The 24472-nt window shown below is 41.2% G+C and overlaps 1 protein-coding gene across 1 annotated transcript; it reads left to right on the plus strand.

The window, feature by feature from the left end:
• The first annotated feature begins 6052 nt into the window (after window positions 1-6052).
• Window positions 6053-24354, plus strand: LOC124140552 (3-ketoacyl-CoA thiolase, mitochondrial-like). Its single transcript, XM_048386121.1, has 11 exons — window positions 6053-6114; window positions 9824-9999; window positions 11317-11445; window positions 12650-12766; window positions 13578-13725; window positions 15157-15216; window positions 15831-15943; window positions 16799-16901; window positions 17465-17562; window positions 19444-19598; window positions 23920-24354. The coding sequence occupies exons 1-11, from the start codon at window positions 6069-6071 to the stop codon at window positions 23999-24001; spliced, it is 1227 nt and encodes a 408-aa protein (XP_048242078.1). The 5' UTR covers window positions 6053-6068; the 3' UTR covers window positions 24002-24354.
• The last annotated feature ends 118 nt before the right edge of the window (window positions 24355-24472 follow it).

Raw genomic sequence — 24472 nt, forward strand, 5'->3', positions numbered from 1 at the left:
AATTAGATTCCTAGAACTTGCGAGCAACCCTGTAGGCAATCAGACAAGAATGAGAACACCCAAGTCAGTGTGGTTGTTCTTGGAGTATGCAGCAAACTGTACTCACATTGATAAAGTACAGGGAAAGAACTCAATATTAAGCCAATTTTGCTGGGTCTCTCTGCCTAACCTATTTTCATCAGAAATGGAAGGAACTGTTTTTCCAAATTACTATTTCTTCCACCGACCAACACAAAGATAACTTATTACCTACCTAAGTGTTTTTAGAACCATCTTTTCACAGAGTACTAAATTGCTGTGGTAACCAATTCCGGCATAATTGAGTTTCGACCCCAGTCCTTGACATATCAAATATGCTAAAAGTAACTCCTTTTGTCCTTGAAGTAAAGCTGACATGTCTCACACTTATGACATGTGATAGCTTTGACAGTAAAATACTGTATTTTTTTTTTTTTTAAAATAAATCACTCCACTGACATCTGAACAAATGTGACAAATAAGAAAATAAGTCTTCTTTCTGTACTAATGATTATACTGTGACCACACACTGCAGATAAAAGGAAATATTTACTTACCCTTGTGTGAATATGATCCCCTTCAACCTGTGTTAATCCATATATGTTAACCACTTCTAGTATTAATGGATAAGTACCTGCATCACGTATCTGTGTGAAAATAGCTATTTCATGTCAAGTAGACTTGAAGTCATTCTGTCCCCAATAGCCAATATTCTGTTTCTGTTATTACACTTGAGAGGAGCATTGATGTGGATGAAACGATGGTAAGGATGGTCAAAGTGTTGATTCACGTGCAGTAGGATTCCAGATGCTTTTAGTGGCATTGGATGTGTTTGGATTGGTCATATGTACTTACTGAAATCCGCTGTGCATTCCAGTACTTGGTTATATGAAGATTGTTTCAAGGGTTTTGTTGCTCAAATCTTTATCTATAAAATATTTAAAACTGAATGAATGAAATAAAAATATACTGAAATACTGAATGTCACTTTGTTATAAATGATGGACATCTTCACCTGTTTTGTGTAACGCAGCACTCAGCAATGTTCCAGCTATATGACAGCAGTCTGTCAATAATCGAGTCTGAACTAGACAATCTAGTGATTGACATCATAAGAATCAATCTTTGCAATTGGATCATGATGTCATGCACCAACCAAGACAGCAAGTCTGACCACCTGATCCCAGTCACCATTTACAACAAGCATAGTCACCTCTTATGACAAGCATGGGACATCATCCAACAAACAGGTCTATGATGTCACTGTAGAGGTGGTTTCATGCAACCCCAGACATCATGGCCTATATCTCTGTTGTTGCCTTCAGACAGTGTCACTGTACAGATAGTCTGATGCAACCCTAGCCATCATGGCTGATATCTCTGTTATTGCCTTCAGACAGTGATACTGTACAGATAGTCGTGCAACCCCAGCCATCATGGCCGATATCTCTGTTATTGCCTTCAGACAGTGTCACTGTACAGATAGTCTGATGCCACCCCAGCTGCCATGGTCAAATCTCTGTTGTTGGCTTCAGACAGTGTCACTGTACAGATAGTCCGGCAACTCCAGCCATCATGGCCTATATCTCTGTTGTTGCCTTCAGACAGTGTCACTGTACAGATAGTGATGCAACCCCAGCCATCATGGCCAATATATCTGTTGTTGCCTTCAGACAGTGTCACTGTACAGATAGTCTGATGCAACCCCAGCCATCATGGCCTATATCTCTGTTATTGCCTTTAGACAGTGTCACTGTACAGATAGCCTGATGCCACCCCAGCTGCCATGGTCAAATCTCTGTTGTTGGCTTCAGACAGTGTCACTGTACAGATAGTCTGATGCAACCCCAGCCATCATGGCCTATATCTCTGTTATTGCCTTCAGACAGTGTCACTGTACAGATAGTCTGATGCCACCCCAGCTGCCATGGTCAAATCTCTGTTGTTGCCTTCAGACAGTGTCACTGTACAGAAAGTCCGGCAACTCCAGCCATCATGGCCTTTATCTCTGTTGTTGCCTTCAGACAGTGTCACTGTACAGATAGTGATGCAACCCCAGCCATCATGGCCTATATCTCTGTTGTTGCCTTTAGACAGTGTCACTGTACAGATAGTCCGGCAACTCCAGCCATCATGGCCTATATCTCTGTTGTTGGCTTCAGACAGTGTCACTGTACAGATAGTCTGATGCCACCCCAGCCATCATGGCCTATATCTCTGTTGTTGCCTTTAGACAGTGTCACTGTACAGATAGTCTGATGCCACCCCAGCTGCCATGGTCAAATCTCTGTTGTTGGCTTCAGACAGTGTCACTGTACAAATAGTCCGACAACCCCAGCCATCATGGCCTATATCTCTGTTGTTGCCTTCAGATAGTGTCACTGTATATGTGGTATAATGCAACCCAAGGCATCATGGCCGATATATCTATTGTTTCCTTTAGACAGTGTCACTGTACAGATAGTCCGGCAACCCCAGCCACCATGGCCTATATCTCTGTTGTTGCCTTCAGACAGTGTCACTGTACAGATAATCCGGCAACTCCAGCCATCATGGCCTATATCTCTGTTGTTGCCTTTAGACAGTGTCACTGTACAGATAATCCGGCAACTCCAGCCATCATGGCCTATATCTCTGTTGTTGCCTTTAGACAGTGTCACTGTACAGATAATCCGGCAACTCCAGCTGCCATGGCCAAATCTCTGTTGTTGCCTCACCTTGACAATGGCCTGGTTCCTCTTCACATCGCCAAGGCGTGGCAGTTTTCAAATGGCCAACTAAATGTCAGATCTGACCTGGCTGGATAGGCATGCACATACAAGACCTGATACCATGCAGTCGTGTATGGATGCGTTTTGGAAGAGCCAGTAGAGTTGTCGTGTTTTACATGTTGACGCAATGTGCCCCATGGGAACAGAGACTGCGAGGCATAGGCGTCCGAACATCTTTGTTTAGCGGTAACGAGAACTAAGATCTGATTTGAATTAGATTGGGGAGCGCACTCCCGAACCCGTCTGGATCTGTCAGTGACTACAGCGATGTTCAGGGACTACAATAATAGCATTGTGTCATGAAGTTCATCCTTCATAATCCAAGGGGGCACGGGTGGCCCAGTCGTCTAAGGCGCCGCGATTCGCTGTGCAGAGTTGCGTCCCTTGGGCACGCCAGAAACCTATGATTGTGGGTTCGAATCCCGATTCGCCCCGATTATGTTTCTAGGTTTGTCAGCGCCAAAGTCACCAAAGTGGTAAACGTCCGAGGGCTGCATCACTTCGGGTTTTCCTCCCACATTTAGCTGACACGCCGTGATATAACTGGAATACTGTTAAAAGCGGCGTTAAACCCAACTCACTCACTCACTCATAATCCAATGTATAATATCAATATTTTAATCTTTTTATTTCGGTACGTATCCACAGAGACCATCAAATACTTTTTAATACGGTCTCTGATATCCAGTGTAAATTTGATAAATACCATGGACTATTCGCTTCCATAGCTTCGATTTTATTCGTTATTTATTTTGATTCCGATTCGTAAGAAACTGGTCACACGAGTTGTCTTAACCCCTTCCCCCTTTTTTTATTCAATCTGATGACATTTTGTATGCGTATTGCCTACAATGATAACATGCTGATTTGTTTGGTAAAGTAAAATACCAGTCTCATTAAAATCAGATCTTAGTTCTCGCTATCGCTTTGTTTGGCGGCAGCGAGAACTTAGATATGATTTTAATAAGACTGAATAAAATATATAATGCTTTAATCTGCAACATTTAAATGAAATAACATACATTACAACATAAACATAGTAAAGTAACCTGACTATACTGGTTTGCTGACAAGTGGTCGATGCAGAATGAGTACATGCAGAGAGACAAAGCTTATCTTTAGAGGCTTAGCTAGGCCAATCGGTTGAGTACGTCATGGTTTGGATATATTATAGGCTTACAACATGAAGGACACATGAACTACATTTAAGCTATCGTAATCACTAATTATACATAAAAGTTTAACACAGGATAGTAGAGTGTAGAGTGAGTGAGTGAGTGAGTATGTTTTTTTACGCGGCTTTTAGCAATATTCCAGCAATATCACGGCGGAGGACCAGAAATGGGTTTCACACATTGTACCCATGTCGGGAATCGAACCCGGGTCTTCGGCGTGACGAGCGAACGCTTTAACCACTAGGCTACCCTACCCTAAGTAGAACATGCTGAAGAATAATATGTATGGGCTCATTCGATACCGTTACGTATTGTATGTGGCGTTTATGTAGCGAATGACATATATATATAAAACCACTGCCAGGGTTAGGATTTGTCTTTAAATTCTTTTGGGTAGTAACAAATGGAGGTTACTGATACGGGAGATGGAAGTAAAATTGGGTTTAACGTCGCGTCCAAGATTATTGCACTTATATAGCGACGTGCATGCACGTGTGTGTGTGTGTGTGTGTGTGTGTGTGTGTGTGTGTGTGGCTTCTTGTACTAGTCCGGACTAATGCCAATTTTAAAGTGCAAGCCAAATGAGATACCATGCCGCAGTTTAACATGAATACCCTACTCAGAAACAGAATACTGAGCCGACCAGTCCTTGTTTTATCCCCTTAATGTCGAGCGCCAGACAGGGCAACAACAAGTACCATTATTTAACGTATTTTGGTATGACGCTGTCGGGGATCGAACCCCGGACCTTCCGCTCTCCGGGCGGACCACTAGACCACGTAGGCGGTCTTCGGGAAATGGACGTTACATACAATACGTTACGTTAGCGAATGACTCGACGTTGTTCAGCAGAATTTGATAGAGTCATAATAGTTTTAACTGTTTGTTTGTTTTTTAACGCCGCACTCAGCAATATTCCAGCTATATGACGGCGGTCTGGAAATAATCGAGGACCAGACAATCCAGTGATTGACATCATCATCATCGATCCGCGCAATTGGGATACGATGATATGCATCAACCAAGTCAGCGAGCCTGACAACCCAATCCCATTAGTCGCCAGTTACGACGAGCACAGTCGCCTTTTAGGGCAAGCATGTGTTGCCGAAGACCTATTTATTCTACCCCGGATCTTCACGGATAATCGAGGATGAGATAGTATTGTGAATTAGCGCTGTATTTCACCGTGAAGCAGAGTTGGGTCCCTTACTCCGAGGCAGGATTCGGCACAGTTACGATCCTTGTTTTGTTGGCACGATACCCGTGTTCGGCTGCATGACCGAGTTGGTGATACTTGCATGGGCCTTCCACTATTTCACCCTTATGTAACTGAAATGGAATTCTCACTATCTTAGATCTACACATACATTGATGGTCAACCGTGATCCTTGAAAATCCTGATCTGTAGCGGTATGGTGGCATTGTGGTTAAAGCGTTTGGTCGTCACGCCGAAGACCGGGTTCGCGCGCTTCCCCGCATGCATGGGTACAATGTGCGAATCCCATTTCTGGTGTCCGCCGTGATATTGCTGGAATATTATTAAAAGCGGCATAAAACCATACTCACTCACATTGTAAGTCCCCCCGACATTTTCGCTGGTCGAGGACAGTCTGCTATCCTATTATTTGTTATTTGACATTATGAGGCAGGAACAGCAAGCTTCTTTCAAGCAGTTCAATTCCATGGTGTGTGTCAAATGTGTTAATGTATATAAGTAGCAGTTTATGAATTAACTAGATCATGCAGAAGCAATCTCTCAGTGCATAACATATTAATAATTATCAAAATGATTATATGTGCTTGGTGGTGGGGAATTTGATGGAAAAAAATTGTTCCTGAAGTTTAATAAAAATTTGTCATGTCATGAAAAAAAACAATTGCCAGAAAATGTAGTCGCAAAGTGTTTTTCTTTAAAATAAAAGATATTTAGGCTCATTGTTTTAATCAAAAAGATATGTCATTTTGCAGCAGATGTAGCTGAAAAATATCTTTATGTTAAACTGTCACAGTCTTACAAGAGAATTGTATGGTATATTTGCCTTAGGTCTGTGTTACCGACAAACGAAAGGCGTTCACGGTGTACTTCACAAGGGGACATAACTCTATGGAACAATCTTGGAGTTCAAAGTTCATCATGGCGCTGTCCAGAGGTAAGCAACACGTAAAACATGCTCTCGACATTCGAGCATTTCATTGATAATATGTCACTTAAACAGATGCTTCCTTTTCACTAACAATATGCTTTTTGAAGTGTTGCAACTTGTGTTTCAATGAAACGAAATAGGGTTTTTTCCTATCACCTGTAAGTAAAAGCTCAAATACCATGAATACTGACGGTTCTGCAGGTTGGACTTTGCACTTTGACTGTCAGTGAGTCCAAAGTGTCGGTATCAGCACTGTGCATGCGTTCTATACTCCTTGTCCTCTGTTATGGGCCTAAGTCTGGTGTAGACAGACTGTCACTCTTATTCATGTATTATCCATTATTCGAGGCTATGTTTAGCATTGCTTAGTCTGCACCATGACTGTGGAATTCATTTATTTTACGAAACTTTTATTATCTAGAAACGCAAACAAAAGCAAGTCTAGATAGCATAGCTAGCTCTATGAAATCAGCATAGGGAATTTAAAAAAAATATTTTTAGAGTCAAGAAGGATATTGTGCAAATGTTGTGTAATATAAGATTTCAGAGACTAAATGTTAGTCTAAGCATTGCTCAGCTAATTTGCCCATTTCTGGTGTCCCCCGCCGTGATATTGCTGGAATATTGCTAAAAGCGGCGTAAAACAATACTCACTCACTCAGCTTATTTGTGAAATAAACATTTTTTAAATGTTGTTGATGAAGATCTATAATACTATATACTCGACCAGTTATCGCCACTTTTTCATTTTATTTATGACATATTCTGTGTTCATATTTGGCTGTATCAATAACTTTGATTTTTGTGAAACTTCGAGCAAATGCGCTTATTTCTGTCTGTGGAATAAGTTTCAGTAGATTTCTGTATGGGGAATCAAAACAGTGGATATAGAACCTTCCCATGGACTTACTGTACCAATATCGTCACGATATGGCTGAAATATTGCCGATGTGACGTTAAATATTAACTCACTCACTCACTGTACCAATAATTATCCCCATCGTCACTACAGCATGTGCCTGATGATCACTCGCACTGATTCAGTTATCATGGTAATACAAATTACAATTTTTAGTATCTCGGGTATCGCACTCAATGTTGTTATTCATCAAAATTAACAAGAAATGCTATTATCAATTTGTCCTCTGCAAACATACATAAATCAATATTCTTTTCACTAACAATATGCTTTTTGAAGTGTTGCAACTTGTGTTTCAATGAACCGAAATAGTTTTTTTTCCTATCACCTGTAAATAAAAGCTCAAATGCTGACGGTTCTGCAGGTTGGACTTTGCACTTCGACTGTCAGTGAGTCCAAAGTGTCGGTATCAGCACTGTGCATGCGTTCTATACTCCTTGTCCTCTGTTATGGGCCTAAGTCTGGTGTAGACAGACTGTCACTCTTATTCATGTATTATCCATTATTCGAGGCTATGTTTAGCATTGCTTAGTCTGCACCATGACTGTGGAATATATTTATTTTATGAAAAACATATATCTAGAAACGCATACAAAAGCAAGTCTAGCCAGCTCTAGCTAGCTCAATGAAATCAGCATAGGGAATTTTTTTAAATTAAGCTATCGTCAAGAAGGATATTGTGTAATATAAGATTTCAGAGACTAAATGTTAGTATAAGCATTGCTCAGCTAATTTGTGAAATACACATTTTTCAAATGTTGTTGCTAAAGATCTATAATACTATATACTCGACCAGTTATCGCCACTTTTTCATTTGATTTATGACATATTCCGTGTTCAAAGCTGGTTGTATCAACAGTCAGGGTGGCCTCTTTGGGATGTGGATTTTCAATTCCTACTGCAGGACCCGGTTTTTAGCATACGTGGGCAAAGTCACTGAAGCGCATGTAAAAGGACTTTGAATATCCTGTGTATTGGTGTCACTTCACCGTTAGCGCTTGGTTGATTCCCGGCCTTCATTACCACCAGGAGACTCGTTTAGGTGTCTGCGGCCTGTGCGTTTAGCGGCTGAATGTGGATACAAGAGAAGATGTGATCAATAACTTTGATTTTTGTGAAACTATGAGCAAATGCGCTTATTTCTGTCTGTGGAATAAGTTTCAGTAAATTTCTGTATAGGGAATCAAAACAGTGGATATAGAAGCTTCCCATGGACTAACTGTACCAATAATTATCCCCATCGTCACTACAGCATGTGCCTGGTGATCAGGCGCACTGCTTCAGTTATCATGGTTATACAAATTACAATTTTTAGTATCTCGGGTATCGCACTCAAGGTTGTTACCGTATTTGACGTAATAAGCGCCCAGGGCGCTCTCAAAATTAGAAATAGGGGGCTCTTATTAGAATATTATTTTGGTGGAAAAAAACAGAGTTGATGGATAAATTTTGTAGTTTATGCTGACAGCCTGACTGTTTATATACGACAGATATATTTTCCCAGAATTTAATTGCCCATAATTAAGGGGGCATATAACACATGAGTGCGTATTATACACAAATAAATAAGTCTTGCGTACATTGATCAATCGGAAGAGGTGCTGATTGGGATTGTTCACTAGCCAATATATTAGCAAATATCGCCGTGGGCACTTATTAGAGCGGGGCGCTTATTACGTGGAATACAGTATTTTTAACTGTTTTTTTCTGCATAAATGGTCATCATTGTCTAGTGTCTTTACTTTTTTGTTAGAGAATAACTGACCCATATGTTATATTCTCTAGTGATTTAATGGCATAGCTAAATTATTTTCTTTGTTTGTCAATTTGAATTTCTACTTCATTTCTATTATCATGTAATTGGTATAGTAAAAATGTAAGGGGGAAGATGGGTGATTTTCTGTTTGTCTGTTATCTCGAACCAATCTGATCAAACAAACCAAACGTTAAATTCATCTGGGTAATATGGTCAGTCGTAACCTTTTTAGAAATGAACTTTGATGGCATTTCCAAAGACATGAACAAAAGTATAAACGTCACTACATTTGGGGTTAGAGTGCAAATTTCAAGATTCTGGAAATGTCCGTTCCCACACTGACGTTACTGAGAGTGTGACAAAGACGTTACGCAGTGGGAAGGAGTTTGGTCAACAAGCAGCAAAGGGATGTCACTGTGCAAAAGTCATAACTTCTGCAGACCACTAATGAAAATGGGTTGGGTTTGCTTTTTATATAATTAACGGAACTTGTCCCAAGTAATGACCTGAGTTTACACCCACATAATGTGTCTTAGGCCTTTGACAATGATATAGTTCCAGTAAGAACCGCTTAGTCCACCATTAACTTCAATTTGGATGCAATTTTACATTTGACTCATATGTTTAAACTTGATAAAAGGTATAAATGGTATAATGTAACGACTGGACTCTCTCAACCATGATAAACAGACATTGCCAAATAGTCAACCAAGAGTTACCTCCTCTTCCCTTGAGATCCGCACCAGTTTGGGCTATCCTCCCACATTAAGCTTTCATGCCCTGAAATTACTGAAATACTCAGTATGATAAAATATGATCATGATGATTGGGTGATTTCCTGATAACAAACATCTTGTGCATTTTGTTGTTGTGGAGTATTGTGAAAACAATAGACATACATGTTGAGAGGTTCTAAACTTCAGTAGATATAGGGTTAAGTGATGTAAGAATCTATTTTTGTGTACACTCGTGGTTGACAAATCCCCATCCCACAGAATGTTTGTCAATATCATGATTTGCCCTGACCTTGGTATGTGCAGGTGTGTCGGGCGTGTTCATTGTTGCTGCCAGGAGAACAGCCTTCGGGACGTATGGAGGGAAACTAAAGGATTTCACGTCGACCGACCTCGGCACAATCGCAGCCCAGGGAGCTCTGGAAGCCGGCGGAGTCAATCCTGAACTCATCAACTCTGTTGTCTTTGGAAATGTTATTCAGGTACTTTATTTGTGAAAAATCTTATTTCTTAGTATGTTTGGGCAGGCAGGTGCAATGATTTTGACATGCGAATAAATCTGTGAACAGGTCGATGATTTAGACCCAAGAAATGTAATAAGTCAATGGCAAAAGTCAACATGGTCAATAAGTTTGAAAGATTAGAAAAGATGAACCATAACAACAAATCAATGCAATACCTTTCGTGATTGGATAAATATATATTATGTGGCCATTGAATGACGTGATAAGAAAAGCACTTGGCTAAGTCACTACAGCTCCTAACAGCGTTTCCCAATGATACAGAAAGGACAATGCGCTGCTCCAAATTTTAATTATTTTTTTATTGCCTTGCATTGTTTTATTAAAATCGAATGTTGCGGCAACTTGAAAGAGTATTTGGACAGGCTTATTGCGGCACACTTACAAGAATGATTGCAGTAAAACATAAATTTTTCTTGATAACTAACTTATGTACACTAGAAAGTGACTTGAATGAACAGCTGGTGAAGATGAGTAGATCTGCCTCACGTGTGGATACTTCTAATTTTATACGGGGGCACGGGGCTGCGATTTGCTGTGCAGAGTTGCATCCCTTTGGCATGCCAGAAACCTATGATCGTGGGTTTGAATCCCAGTTCGCCTCGATTATGTTTCTAGGTTTGCAGACCCCATGCCCGGGCTCGTGGGTTTCACCGAAGAGGTAAATGTCGGAGACCTGCATCATTTCGGGCTTTCTTCACACATTAAGCCAACACGCCATGATATAACTGGAATAATGTAAAAAGCGGTGTTAAACCCAAATCATTTACTCACTCACACTAATTTTCCACAGACTGATAGTTTTTTTAAAATTCGTGTTTTGTCTGGTGTGAAAAGAATCCTAAATATAAAAATAATTCTTCACAGCTGTATGTTTACATTTAATAATATTTACTTACATGTAAGCAGTTTTAGAAAAAAGACTTCCACACTTTAAGAGCTTGATAATAGGGAACAAGTGGCACCATATACTGCCTCATTATAAAACAGAGGCGATGGGGTAGCCTACTGGTTAATGCGTTGGCTCGTCAAGCCGAGGACCGGGGTTCAATTCCTCACATGGGTATAATGTGTGAAGCCCATTTTCCGGTGTCCCCTGCTGTGATATTGCTGGAATATTGCTAAAAGTGGCACAAAACCATACTCACTCATTATAAAACACCCTGCAGACTAAAATCATATTGCCTTTTTTTCTTCACTTGATGTACTTGATGACATACACCATATTCTATTATACATAAGAAAGTTGGAATTAATGACCTCGTGATTTGGTTGCAGTCTTCAGCAGATGCAGCGTATATCGCCCGTCATATCGGGCTGCGAGTGGGTGTGCCCCTGGAGGTGCCGGCCCTGACCGTCAACAGACTGTGTGGGTCTGGCTTCCAGGCTGTCGTTAACGGAGCTCAGGTATAGTTGCCAGTGGTGGGACGATATACTGTAAACTACCTTTATAACGAACATGAATTGACGGATAAAACAAATTGTATGTTTGGACCTGTCCATTATCTGTATATATGCTGTATATATGCCCAAAACAAACGTCGGTTTTAACGAACTAAAATTACTGGTTCCTTTGAGTTCATTATGACCGTAGGCTACCGTACACTGGTGCAACGGTGGATTGAGATTTTTTACTTCCTGATACTGGTATTGATCACAGTCACACACCAAGAAAAAAATATTGATTCTTATCTTCTTATCTTTAATGTTTACTTTAATAACTGTTACGCCAAACAAATGTAGCAGTATGTATGTGCACTGCTGAACAGCGTGACAAGGCTACAGGTGTGATTCAGTGATTTGGATGACAAGTAGTTATTATATGTTTACACTAACACTCAATAAGACCTTTGTAAAATATAACTAATAAAACAAGAACATGATACGTCATCTGAATTACATTATACATATCATTTTTTACTTATCCTGCATTACTCCTGAATGCATTTACTGCTTACCTTACATCAAAAGAGACGGCACCTAGTGATGTTTCTTGGTGTAAAAAGAAAAGGCTGCTTTCATCTCAAGTCTGCTTTTTGTAGGACTATTGCCGCTGTCATGTGACCGGATGTGACGTCAAATCAAATCATATTACTGTTGTCCCCCAAGCTTATCAAACAAAGGTTTCTGAAGCTATAGTGGGGAGGCAGGTCTGCTATGGGTTGGCCCGTAGAGGCAGTAATGCAGGATAAGTATACGAATGAAAAAAGATATTTAGATTTTACTAAATTTTTTACTTATACCTCATTACATTTTAATGCATCTGTATCGCATGGTGTGAAGGAGGGTGTACCTTGAGATGTCAGAAAACCTCAATAAACAAACCCCTTGAAAAGACAAAAACTTGTCAAATAACCGTAAGGCGGAAAAAACATAAAAACGCTGGAACTGTAGGGCTTGTTCAATCTTATTCACAGACCAAAACATAAAAAATGAGGATAAATCCATGTACACTCACTTGTAAGAATGGATGACAGCATAAGCTAAAGTCTGTACATACTGTGTTACTGATGTCAATGTACACTCACACATCACTAAGAATGGATGACAGCATAAGCTAAAGTCTGTACATACTGTGTTACTGATGTCAGTGTACCTGTTGTGTGCACAGGAGATAGAGCTGGGAGAGAGCAGCATTGTGCTGGTCGGGGGATCCGAGAACATGACTCAGGCTCCGTACGCTGTTCGCAACATCCGCTTCGGCACCAAACTTGGCTCAGACATCAAGGTGAGCAGACGGATCTTTATAGTCTAATATTACAGATGTTCTAGAACAATTCACATAAGCATTTTTGTTCTGCATCAGTTTTGAGTTTCAATACTTTTATTACAAATATGGCACAGATTTGGAATCCAGGTTAGCACTTTTTTAGGCCAGTTAAACCATTTTTTTTCACAAATGATCACCTCTGTGGTCTTGTGGAGCGTCTGCCCAGAGAGCAGATGGTGGGGGGTTTGATCCTCGGCCACGTGATACCTAAAGATGTTAAAAGATGGTACCCTACCTGGTACTCGGCATTAAGGAGCTAAAACAAGGACTGGTCAATACACTGTGTCTGAGTGGGGGAATTCATGTTAAATTGCAGCATGATATCTCAATGGGCCAGCACTGTAAACTCAACATTAGTCTGGACTCGCAATATAAGTGCAATAATCTTGAATGCGACGTTAAACACCATTTCACCTCAACATTTTTCACCAAGAAACCTTTCACTTCATTTTGATCATGAGTGTTATTTATTTCAAGAGTCTTATGGGGAAATACAACCCTTATCACATCTTCCCGTTACAAGAGAGTTAACTGACTATAAGTCCAGCCAAAATACTCCAAAAAACTCCATAATACAAGCCTAGTTCGGCAAGGATGGAAACTGGACTTTTATAGTCAGTTACCTCTCTTGCCTCGGGAAGATGCCCAAATCAATACTGACAATATATATTTCATCCTTTTTCCTCATATTTGTTAGCACATTGATGAAGAAATGTCCCATGTTGGATTTAGTCTGTCCCCATGAGAAGAAGCTAATTTCCCTCCACAGCTGGAGGACACGCTGTGGGCAGGCCTGACCGACATGCACATCAAGACCCCCATGGGCATCACGGCTGAGAACCTGGCGGTCAAGTACAACATCTCCAGGGAGGACTGTGATAACTTCGCTCTCGCCTCACAGACACGCTGGCAGAAGGGTGGGTGGTGGTGGTGGAATATCTTGTTCCAAAATAAGAGGCTGTTCAACTGAGTATTACATTCGTGACCAACTCGTGTTATTCCGGGACAAGCCGAATAGCGACTCGTGCCCCTCTCGTGGCCATTTTTGCGACTGGGTTCCATCTTAGCACAAATAGGCATACCTAAAACAATTGTCAACTCATTGCGTAATGGTCCACATATATTTCCCCATATATTATATATATTTCAGATGCAATTTAAAGCACATCGGGACATGCGGAATTATACAGTATCATTGAACACATTTAATTGTTTCTTGGGTATATTTTTAGATGCAAGACATATGTAAAATCAAAAATTATTTATGAGGGATTATTTGACAAAGAACTCGAAATCATACGCCCATTCTGATTGGTTTGTCGTATTTTCGCACAAACAGTCATCAATAGGGGGTAGAGTCTTCTTGCAGGTTACAGAAAGGGGCGAGTGGTGACGAATGTGAGTATTAGGCCATTATTTTTTCACTCATTGCATAAGAGATTTATTTTACCCAAATCACAAGTCGTATGGGGTTGGAAATGAGGTCAGTTTCAACCTTTGATTTATTGACTCTTTGTCTTTGAATTATTGACTACTGTCAGAAGAGAAAGTTTATATCAGGAAACTCTGTGTCAAGGACAAGGGAGAGAACTCTAGATTTATTATGTTGGAATCAGTTATGACTGATCAATTTAGCGAAATATAAATGTCAGATGGAGCATTTCACCCCTGTATTAGTGATGTTGATGATTTTTCTAGACCACTGTAACCACAAGATACTCTTGTACATGTGATGTTTTATTTTGATGTTTTCATTTGGTCTAATTTCGTCTAATTTCAAAGTTATGGAAAACTGTTTATAACTGAAGACTAGCCCATATGGGAACGTTATCAGTCCAAAACGTGAACATGTTTTTAAAGAATAATGTTGAATTCTCCTTCAATGTACCTCTTCATTTTCATCACAAGTTGTAAATGTTTAGTAAACCACACAAAAGTAGTGGATGAAACAGGGTCCTTATCCCTACTGTTTAAACAGGCCTAATGAAATGTGTCCTCGTGGAGCCATGAGCTGACTGCTGCTCCACTAACAATTGCAGGTGGCCCAGTCGTCTAAGGCACCGTGATTTGCTGTGCAGAGTTGCGTCCCTTGGACGTGCCAGAAACCTATGATTGTGGGTTCAAATCCCGGTTTGCCCCGATTATGTTTCTAGGTTTGTCAGCATTATACCCCTGCTCGTGGGTTTCACTGAAGTGGTAAACGTCTGAGACTTGCATCACTTCAGGCTTTGCTCCCATATTAAGCTGACACGCCGTGATATAACTGGAATACTGTTAAAAGAGGTGTTAAACCCAACTCACTCACTCACTCACTAACCATTGCATAATTGATGTGATGATTCTTTCAGCTTTTGAAGAGGGCGCTTTCAAGGCTGAAACTGTTCCCATGAAAGTGAAAGGAAAGAAAGGTGATTACTTGGTGACTGGTCATAACAAAAATCTCTTGCTGAATTTAGTGTTTTCAGTGATGGGTATGTAGGGTTACCCACTCAACCAGTTGGAGCAACTTCCTCTTCAGCAAGACCTTAATGCATAAGGAGTGATGCGGGATAAGTATACATATATAGAAAATATCTAGATTTTACTACACTTGTTATTTGAAGGACACTGGAATCTTTCTTTTCTGGACAGGATGAGGCACTTAATAAAGCAGGGTCTTAAGGTGGTAAGATATGAATGAATTGCCTTGTATATTTGAAAATTGGTCTGAATGATCTCAGACCATGTTTACACATCAGATAATTTTCTTCTGGTCCTCGGGGGCACGGATGGCCCAGTCGTCGAAGGCGCCGCGATTTCGCTGTGCAGAGTTGCGTCCCTTGGGCACACCAGAAACCTATGATTGTGGGTTCGAATCCCGGTTCGCCCCGATTATGTTTCTAAGTTTGTCAGCACCATACCCGTGCTCTTGGGTTTCACCGAAGTGGTAAACGCATGTGACCTGCATCACCTTGGGCTTTCCTCCCACATGAAGCTGACACGCCGCGATATAACTGGAATACTGTTCTTCTGGTCCTCACAGGTGAGGAGATATTTGAGCGAGATGAGCACCCACGGCTCGCTCCTGCAGCTGCACTGGCTAAACTACCCCCAGTTTTCAAGAAGAATGGAACAGTATCTGCAGGAAATGCATCTGTGAGTTTTAATCAAGTTTTTACATTCCTTATTGAGCCAATTGCAGACATGTTATTTTAGGTTAGAGCTTGTGCTGTAGTGGGTATTTGTTTCCTCAAATTCAAAGTGAATGGAAGTGGATGGTTGTAGGTAAAGATTTCAAGGAGCATTGAGAAAATGTCATTGAAGGAGCTGCTTTTCTTTTTGCAAGTACTGCAACACTTTTCTGGAGATTTTTTATGCATGCCCCTTGTGGTTTATTTTCCCTGCAGTGTTTTATTGTATGATAAACAACTTCCATGTGATGTTTATTTCTTATATGAAATATCAATATTATGTACGGCCTCTTTAAGGATGATAATAAAATGTACAAACTTTAAAAATATTTACCCGTATTTAAATAATGATAACTCCCTGAATAGAATCTGTCCTCGCAAATGTCAGACAAGTCTATTTCATGAACAGGGGGGTTAAATTTGGTCTTTCTTGCATATTCTCATAATTTGCATGTTGATTATCAGTACTTTTTCTCCCAATACCGATTGTCCTATTTCTCCACTTTTGGATGCAATCGTTCGGCCATTGCGTTTATCTACGTTGCCCAGCTACATCTATGCTGAACAACTCCCCCAACACCTCCCTCTCAAAAATAATGTTGTCCAAGTTATGACATCATCAAGTTGTGAGTGCATGTTCGAATCTCCAGAAATGATGTCACGATAGAACAGTGTTTTATCATGAAATAAACCATTCTTCGTTCTTCATTGTGATTTATTTCTTCTTTGTGGTTTATCGTGTAGCTATCTTATATTTATACATAGTCGGTATGGTAATGCTCGTTATGGACGCTAGTATGACAGTATGTTCTCCTTACAGGGTGTGTGTGATGGAGCAGCAGCTCTGATCCTGGCAAGCGAGGCAGCTGTGAAGAAACACAACCTCACCCCACTGGCTCGCCTTGTGTCCTACGGCATCTCAGGTACTCAGTAGATCTCCACATTCCATAGGAGACCCGTGAAGATTCGGGTCAGAATAGGTCTTCAGCAACCCATGCTTGCTGTAAAAAGTGACTATGCTTGTTGTAAGAGGCGACTAACGGGAACGGGTGGTCAGGCTTGCTGACTTGGTTGATGCATGTCATCGTTTCTCTACTGTGTAGATTGATGCTCATGATGTCAAACACTGGATTGTCTGGTCCCAACTCAATTATTTACAGACTTCCGTAAAATAGCTGGAATGTTGCTGAGGGCAGCGTTAAACATCAAACAAACAAACAAACAAACAAAAACTTCATAGGATCTTAGCCAGTTTTGCACTGGACTCGTGATCAACAGATCCTGGCACAGCTAAGGAATGCAACTCAGCACAGTGAATTGAATTGCATTGTCCCCTGCAAATATTTGAACTGTAAAATATGAGATTGTAACAGAAATATGTTGTAAAGCAAGTTCAAAGCGTCTGTTGAGCCCAACAACGCGGACACTTCGACCTAGTTTGTACATGTTGTAAGTTTGGATGTGAGCGTGAAGAGTTCTGTTGCAGGTTGTGACCCCAATATTATGGGTATAGGTCCTGTTCCATCCTCTAAGGCTGCTCTCAAGGCTGCAGGGAAGGAATTGAAAGACATGGATCTCACTGAGGTAAGTTCAAACATGTTGTACACATGCCAGAAAATCCCTGCGGGCATTCTGGGTTGGAATAAGTCCAAAGCGAAGCTTAGCTGGTTGTTAGAGACGAATGATTAAATTTCAACACTGTTTGTTATTTTATCAGTTGTCAGGCTGTGTGACTAGTGACTATACATGATATATGTTACTGATAGTCAGCGGTAGAAACTAACAGTTTTAGGCCACTAGTCCTTACAATGATAACATATAGCAAGACCATTAAAATGGCAAATTTCTACTAGACCTTATGATACCGTAACTATTTGGCAGTTTGGCAAGGACTACAGGACTAGTGCCAGTTTCTAATGCTGATAGTGTGCCTTTTGTGGACATCACGGTTTTGGTGTATTGTGTTCATCAGTATTTGATGCCCAGACATTTTGAGAGTGTCTGTAAAGTTGACACGGGCAAAAATGTATTATCGGTGGTTCATATTGAGAAAGGGAGGTTACCCTAATTACAATCTGTCCTCATACCACTTGACGTTAAAAGATGGTTGTTATCCTGCCTGGCATTCACAGTTTAGGGGATACTACAAGGACTAGGCAGTACAGAGTCAGTATAATGTGTCAGAGTGTGGTGTCCATGTTAAACTATGTCATGGTATCTCGGTGGGACTAAAACAAGCAAACCCCCCCCACACACACACACATTGCTATATAAGGGAAATAATCTGTAACCCCATTTCTACAATCTGAAGTTATCTCTGTTGTGTTCGTATTTGCAAAAAATGGCATTATTCATGATGCACATTGTCGTTGGTCAAAATATTCATTTGCCATCTGATCCATAACAGTGTTCTTAAGCAAATGTTTAAATATATTTTATTTTCGTCTTTCCATTCATAGCTTGCAGCAAACTTAAACCATTTCTTGTGAAATAATCTTGTGAATACAGTAAACTACGGTTATAACGAACTCAAAGGGTCTACTAAATTTAGTTCGTTATAACCATAGTTTCTTTATAAGCATATATACAGCATAACTACAGCAAATAGTTGGGACCAAAAAGTAAGTTCTTTATATCCGTCAGTTCGTTATAAGCGTGTTCATTTTAACCGTTGTTTACTGTATTAGTTTTCCCCAAATGTGGTGCCACTTTATGTTTCTGAAAAGATGGCTTCAGGTGGTCCCACATTTTAGAAAATCAGCATTTGTAGCATGCTGAGTGTGATGTGTCCATCCTCTTGGGTTCTTTGGTTGCTTGAGTGGTTTAATGCTGATAATAAGTTTATAAAATCAGGGCCTCTCTCTATGAAAAGGAAAATTATGTCGAAACTTGAATTGAACTGAGACATGGGAAAAGCATATGACCTCACACTTATCCGGGAACTTGTTCCAGGAAAAAGGAATAACTCATGAATGTCAATGAGCCTATGACCTAGTTTTGCGATGTTCATATGAGTGAGTTCTGCTGCAGTTTCTAAACATCTGTCCAATTGAAAGTCAAGAAATTTACTTATTGACAAAAAAGTAATTCGTGATACAATTGTTTTGAGTTGTACATATTATCTACAAGTGCGTTTAGGTTTGAATAGTCAACAAGAATTAGCTCCCTTTCAAACCACAGATTGGTGCTCGGCATAAAGGGGGCAAAAACAAGGACTGGTTGACTCAGAGTCAGTATACTGTGTCTGAGTTCATGTTATACTGAGGCATGGTATCTCAGTGGGCTAGCACTATAAATCGGCATCAGTCGAAACTTGTACACACACGCATGCACGTTGCTACATAAGTGTAATAATCTTGGACGCAACGTTAAGCCCCATTTCACCTCACCTCACCTTACCTTATGATACACCAAATTCTACAGTTTGGGCTTGCACAGACTAATAGTGTAGCTTTCATGATTCAGGTGAATGAAGCCTTTGCTGCCCAGTCCCTGGCTGTGATAAAGGAGTTGGGATTGAACCCAGAGATCACCAATGCTTGTGGTGGAGCAATAGCCCTGGGACACCCTCTTGGAGCCTCTGGAGCCAGGATAACAGCTCATCTTGCACACGAGTTGGGGTAAGCTGTTTGACAGTCTTTATCCTCAATTTTAATGTGTGTCATGTCTCCATTTTATTTGAATATATGTATATATTTGGACCCATCTGCCGTCATCGCTTTGTTTCGAAAGGGATGTCATCATTTCTGCCTCTCTTATCACCATCTTAGCTTGTAATCAACAATCAATGAAACTCCCCCTTCTCATTGCAAAATCTATAGACAGCCTCATCCGAGCAAGCCTTCAATATATTTGATTGATTCAGAAGTAATAAATAAAGATAGGAAGAAAAGTTTTCTTGTTAAGGGAAGATCTTATGTAACAAGATAGCATGCAAAGTGATATCGCCAGGCTATTATTTATGTAGAGGTGGACAAGTTATTGTTAACATTTTTGATAACTGACATGTAACAAATTTTTAAACTTATCCTATCTCAATCAATGTACTTCTTCCTTCTTTTGATCCTCATTTGGAAACATGCTTAAACAAAGTTTCCAGCTTCTAAACATATTTCACCCTAACACATCTCAGCATCACCATGGTCACCACCCCATCAATTGGGTCACGCACTGTAATCCCGTGCGTTGTGACTTTACACGATACGATCACCTACTATCCCTGCAACCTAATGCTTTTTCTCATCACCACCCTGTGGAGACGTGTATTGGGTTTTAGAGAATACATTTCCCTGTTTTTTGGCGAAGGCTACCTCCTGATTGTAAATACATTTACAACACTAATTTGAGAGAGGATGGGTACAGAACGTGATCAACACCCGGCTTGTTTAAAATGCCGCCGTATTTTCTCCACTGTGGATCCTCATGATCTCTGCTGTGTGCCGGAGGAAGTCCAATGACTTGGGGCATGGGCCTTTCTCTGCTATGAAGCCCAAATGGGACACCAAGCCAGCTGTCCCCTCCATCAGGTCCAACATGAAACCTCCTCCAACGTCAACCATACCCTCCTTGTCAGTGTAAGATATTGGTGTTTCAGACAGCTTCCTCACTGACGATGTTCCCACCAAGTCGGCCCAGCTGCCTGTCCCCAGTGCGACCGTGTCTATGCCTACGTTGGAGCAACCAGCAGCTCGCATGGTTCTCTATAAGGACCGCTTGTACAAGACAGCTTCGACAGCCAGTCGCTCATCAGGTGATGTTCCTGTTGTCGCGGACCTGACTTCTTCGACTCGAGACTCAGTCCCTCCCAAGTCGACGGTACTGGTTTCAGCTTCATCCCGGGTCAGTTGTCTGAGGATCGAACTCACAACTCTGATAAAAATCGGCTGGCTTCCTCTAGGAGTCGCTGTTCCAGGATATTGACCCTCTCCTGATCACTCATCGGAGGCTCAATGTTCCGGATCTACGGATCACTCTTGGGATCGACCTTCTCAGGATCATTGCTCTACGAATCGACATCGCAGTGGTGCTACTGATTCGTCACGTATTACTCCTGAAGTTCACCATCATTCAAACGATGATTCCTATAATGCAGATCGATCATCAGCTCAGTATCGCTCTCCTTCTACAAGTTATTCGGATCGTCAGCATCTTCAGGTTCGTTTCCGCTCCTATGACTCAAACCCTGAGCAACAAGACTTTCCGCCTTCATCCTGGGATCATCTTTGACTAAGTGAATACGAGGATAGTCTACATGGCTGGGATCCTCCCCCCCATCTGGATCTGTATCATCCTATGCTTGTCTACCCTTATCCTGACTATCGCTCTTGGGCCGACTTCTATCGTTTCGCACCTCCCAGTGATTGGTCCATGGGTCCGGTCAACAAGAGGATTGTTGAGCCACTCCTTCACATCAAAGCTCATCTCCAGTGGACACTCGTATGGATCAACGTTCTCCAAGTAGATCCACATAGCCATCTCCATCTTCGGTTCCTGCGCAAGCTCCCTTTAGCTGTGTCAGCTCCACCTCCTCTGCCTTTGTCTACCTCATTGGGACCATCATGACCAGACTCGTACTTCGTCTCTGGACATGACTTCTGCCCTACAGCACCGTTCCGGTCAGCCGATAGTGCCTCAACGTGCCGCTTCGACTCTCCCTTGTCCACTCCTCCTTGATCCAATTCTGTTCAACCTGGATTCTTTTACTGCATCGCCTGATGTCATCTTGGATCGTCAGCCTTCCCCCACCACATCTACAGGAGCTTCGATAACGACTATCCAGTGATTTTCCTACCTTAGATTCTGGATCAACTTTCAGCACAGTACTTCAACGGATGACCAGCTATCGTCGTACCCAACACCAGTTCTTCAGCCATCACACTGCCTCCCAGGCTCATCCTGTCTGATGCCGCTAGTCATTTGGACAAGGCCTTTTCTACACTTTCCTATGTTTCCGAGATTGACTTCAAACTCTTTGATTCAACTTAGACGTACAGGCTCTCATGTTCACTCGTATTTCATACATCCTGTTGGCAACGGAAGCCATCGTTACGTCTATGTCCCATGCCAAGTTCTCAGAAGACGCATTAACTAGAGGTTCCGTTACGCTGATACAAGAGAAGTTTAAGGGTATCACCACATCACAGCTCTCCGCCATCGGTGTGTCCTCCACCACTGTCAGTGGGATGACAACTTCAAGGCATGTTTATAGCAGCTTCCTTTGTCTACCCAGTACCTGTTTGCTGCCAGGATTCAGGAAGTCGTCCTTGGTGTTAAGGGGGACACACATCTCAAGGTATCCATGGACCTACTCTGGCTTCAGAGACCGCACCTGGAGGACCAACAAAAGAGGGACCGAAGTCGACCACAGTTCTTCCCTTTACAGCGAGACTTCCAGGAGGTGCTGAGATCTTTTCATGGCCGAGGCCATGGTCATCATAGCTAACATGGTTACAAGTCTTCCACCATGCGTTCTGTCACCTTCACTGCTTCCAAGGACATTGGTGAGTCAGCCAAGCTAGGCAACTCATACTCTAAGTGACTTGCATCAGCTATGTGACGGGGAACTTCCGTCCCAAATCATACCAATCGTACAGACTAAGTCTTCTCCACTACAACCAGATCGAAGATCTCCACGGTTGCTGAACCACAGTGCCTCATTTGGTCCTTCAAGCTGGCTGATCAGTGGTAACGATTGCGGAAGCCCACTTGGGATCTTCATCCCCTGCCATTTGACGTCTGCCGAGTATGAACCACTTGCTGAGGAATAAGTGAGATCCACGCACATGATGTTACCAGGGTGCAGTTTAAGAGATGACAGGACAGAAAGGTTTTCTGGGCCTTCATAGCGAAGAATCAGCTTCCAGGAGAGCCAGACCGTTTGTTCACCATCCCCTCAGGCATTTATCCTGAGCCCAGATGAACATGAAGACATCTCGCTGTACCCAGTTAGAACGCTCGGCATTTACCTCAAGGGCAAATGACCACTTCAGTGTGCCCGCAAGAGACTCTTCATACCACTTTCTGACTAGTGTTAAGGGATCACTTTGCCTGTTATGGTAATTTTACCCACTACGAGTTCTTGTCTTTTTGACATGAGGCCGTGTTATAGATTATTATATTCGTATCACTGTTAAGCACCAGCTTCTGTGTGTTTGTCTCACGGTTGTTGTTTCTACAGGCTAGGGTATCTGTGCCCCACTGTCCAACCATGGGATAAATGCATAGTGTGAGATAGGATAAGTTTAAGAATTTGTAAATATTTCATTGAATTGTATATTTAGATACTTATCCTATCTCACATGCTATATGCCCTCCCGACTATCACTGCATCACAGCTCCGCTAGCCTGTCATCTCCAGGCAAGAGAATGAAGTGACAGGGGTAGTCAGGTGATCATGTGGCATGGGATTACAGTGCATGACCCAGTTGATGGAGTGGTGACCATGGTGATACTGAGATGTGTTCGGGTGAAATGTTTTAGAACTAGAAGCTGGAAACTTTGTTCAAGCACGTTCTCCACATAAAGATTGAAATTAGAAAGAAGAAATGTATAGTGTGAGATAGGATAAGTGTATAAATCTACAACTTCAAAAATTTACTATATCATAGATTAATATCCTTGAAAGTTAGCCATAAGGTTTAAACCTTAATGGTCCAGTTAGGAAATTCCAAAATAGTGATGTAAGAATGCCATGTACAAGTATTATAAGGGTGAGAGTAAAAATTGTATCACTTGGTGATCTAGAACTTACTGGGGTGAAAAATCCCTTGTCCACACATTAAAGTCCACAATTTACAATTCAGAGCAATCTTGATGATGTTGATTCAATATCATTTGTAAATTTAGGTTAAGAAAGAGACAGTCCAATGTAGTGTTAAGTATGATGTGGTAAACAGGAGTGTTGACATGTTTAGGTTTTATAAATTTATCCTTTAATTACAGGAGGAAAAATGCAAGGTTTGCTCTTGGAAGTGCCTGTATTGGAGGTGGGCAGGGAATCACTGTTATCTTGGAGAAGGCCTAAGAAATTTGTGATACATGAGAGCGTGGAGTGGACCATATGAATGCCACAGTATCAGTGATATGAAATCTTGGCACCATCTGATTACTTCTGAATACTGTGTTGTGAGCCTGTGTGTTGTCTTCATTAAGAATTGATCATGGCGTTGATATGTTGATGGATCTGTTATTTGTTATTGAGTAAACATTTTTAGGAACCACATTGTCATAGTCGTCCAAAAGCATCTGGATAGCTATTATATTTGTCCACAATGATAATTATGTCAATGTCAAGCAAAATTCTTGCTCTACGACAGCTGCAGCATTATCTATGATCAACGTTTTCTATATCACTGTTTATTAAAATATTTTGATAGACCCTGTTTTTCTTTTTCTTTTTCCAAGCAAAATACATGTAATGACACTTTCAAAACTCAGTATACAGGTATAAGGAAAGTTTATTTTTTAAAAATGTCAAACTTATTATGACTAAGAA

The sequence above is a fragment of the Haliotis rufescens genome, unplaced genomic scaffold (assembly GCF_023055435.1).
Source record: "Haliotis rufescens isolate VD_foot unplaced genomic scaffold, xgHalRufe1.0.p SCAF_6, whole genome shotgun sequence".
Lineage (NCBI taxonomy): Eukaryota > Metazoa > Mollusca > Gastropoda > Lepetellida > Haliotidae > Haliotis > Haliotis rufescens.

Bases quoted from the DNA above. Each gene is read 5' to 3' on its own strand.
- LOC124140552 (XM_048386121.1), top strand. From the start codon at position 6,069: ATGGAACAATCTTGGAGTTCAAAGTTCATCATGGCGCTGTCCAGAG. The intron at 11,446-12,649 runs GTATAGTTGCCA...TTGTGTGCACAG, and splicing joins CTGTCGTTAACGGAGCTCAG to GAGATAGAGCTGGGAGAGAG. The intron at 17,563-19,443 runs GTAAGTTCAAAC...TTCATGATTCAG, and splicing joins AAGACATGGATCTCACTGAG to GTGAATGAAGCCTTTGCTGC.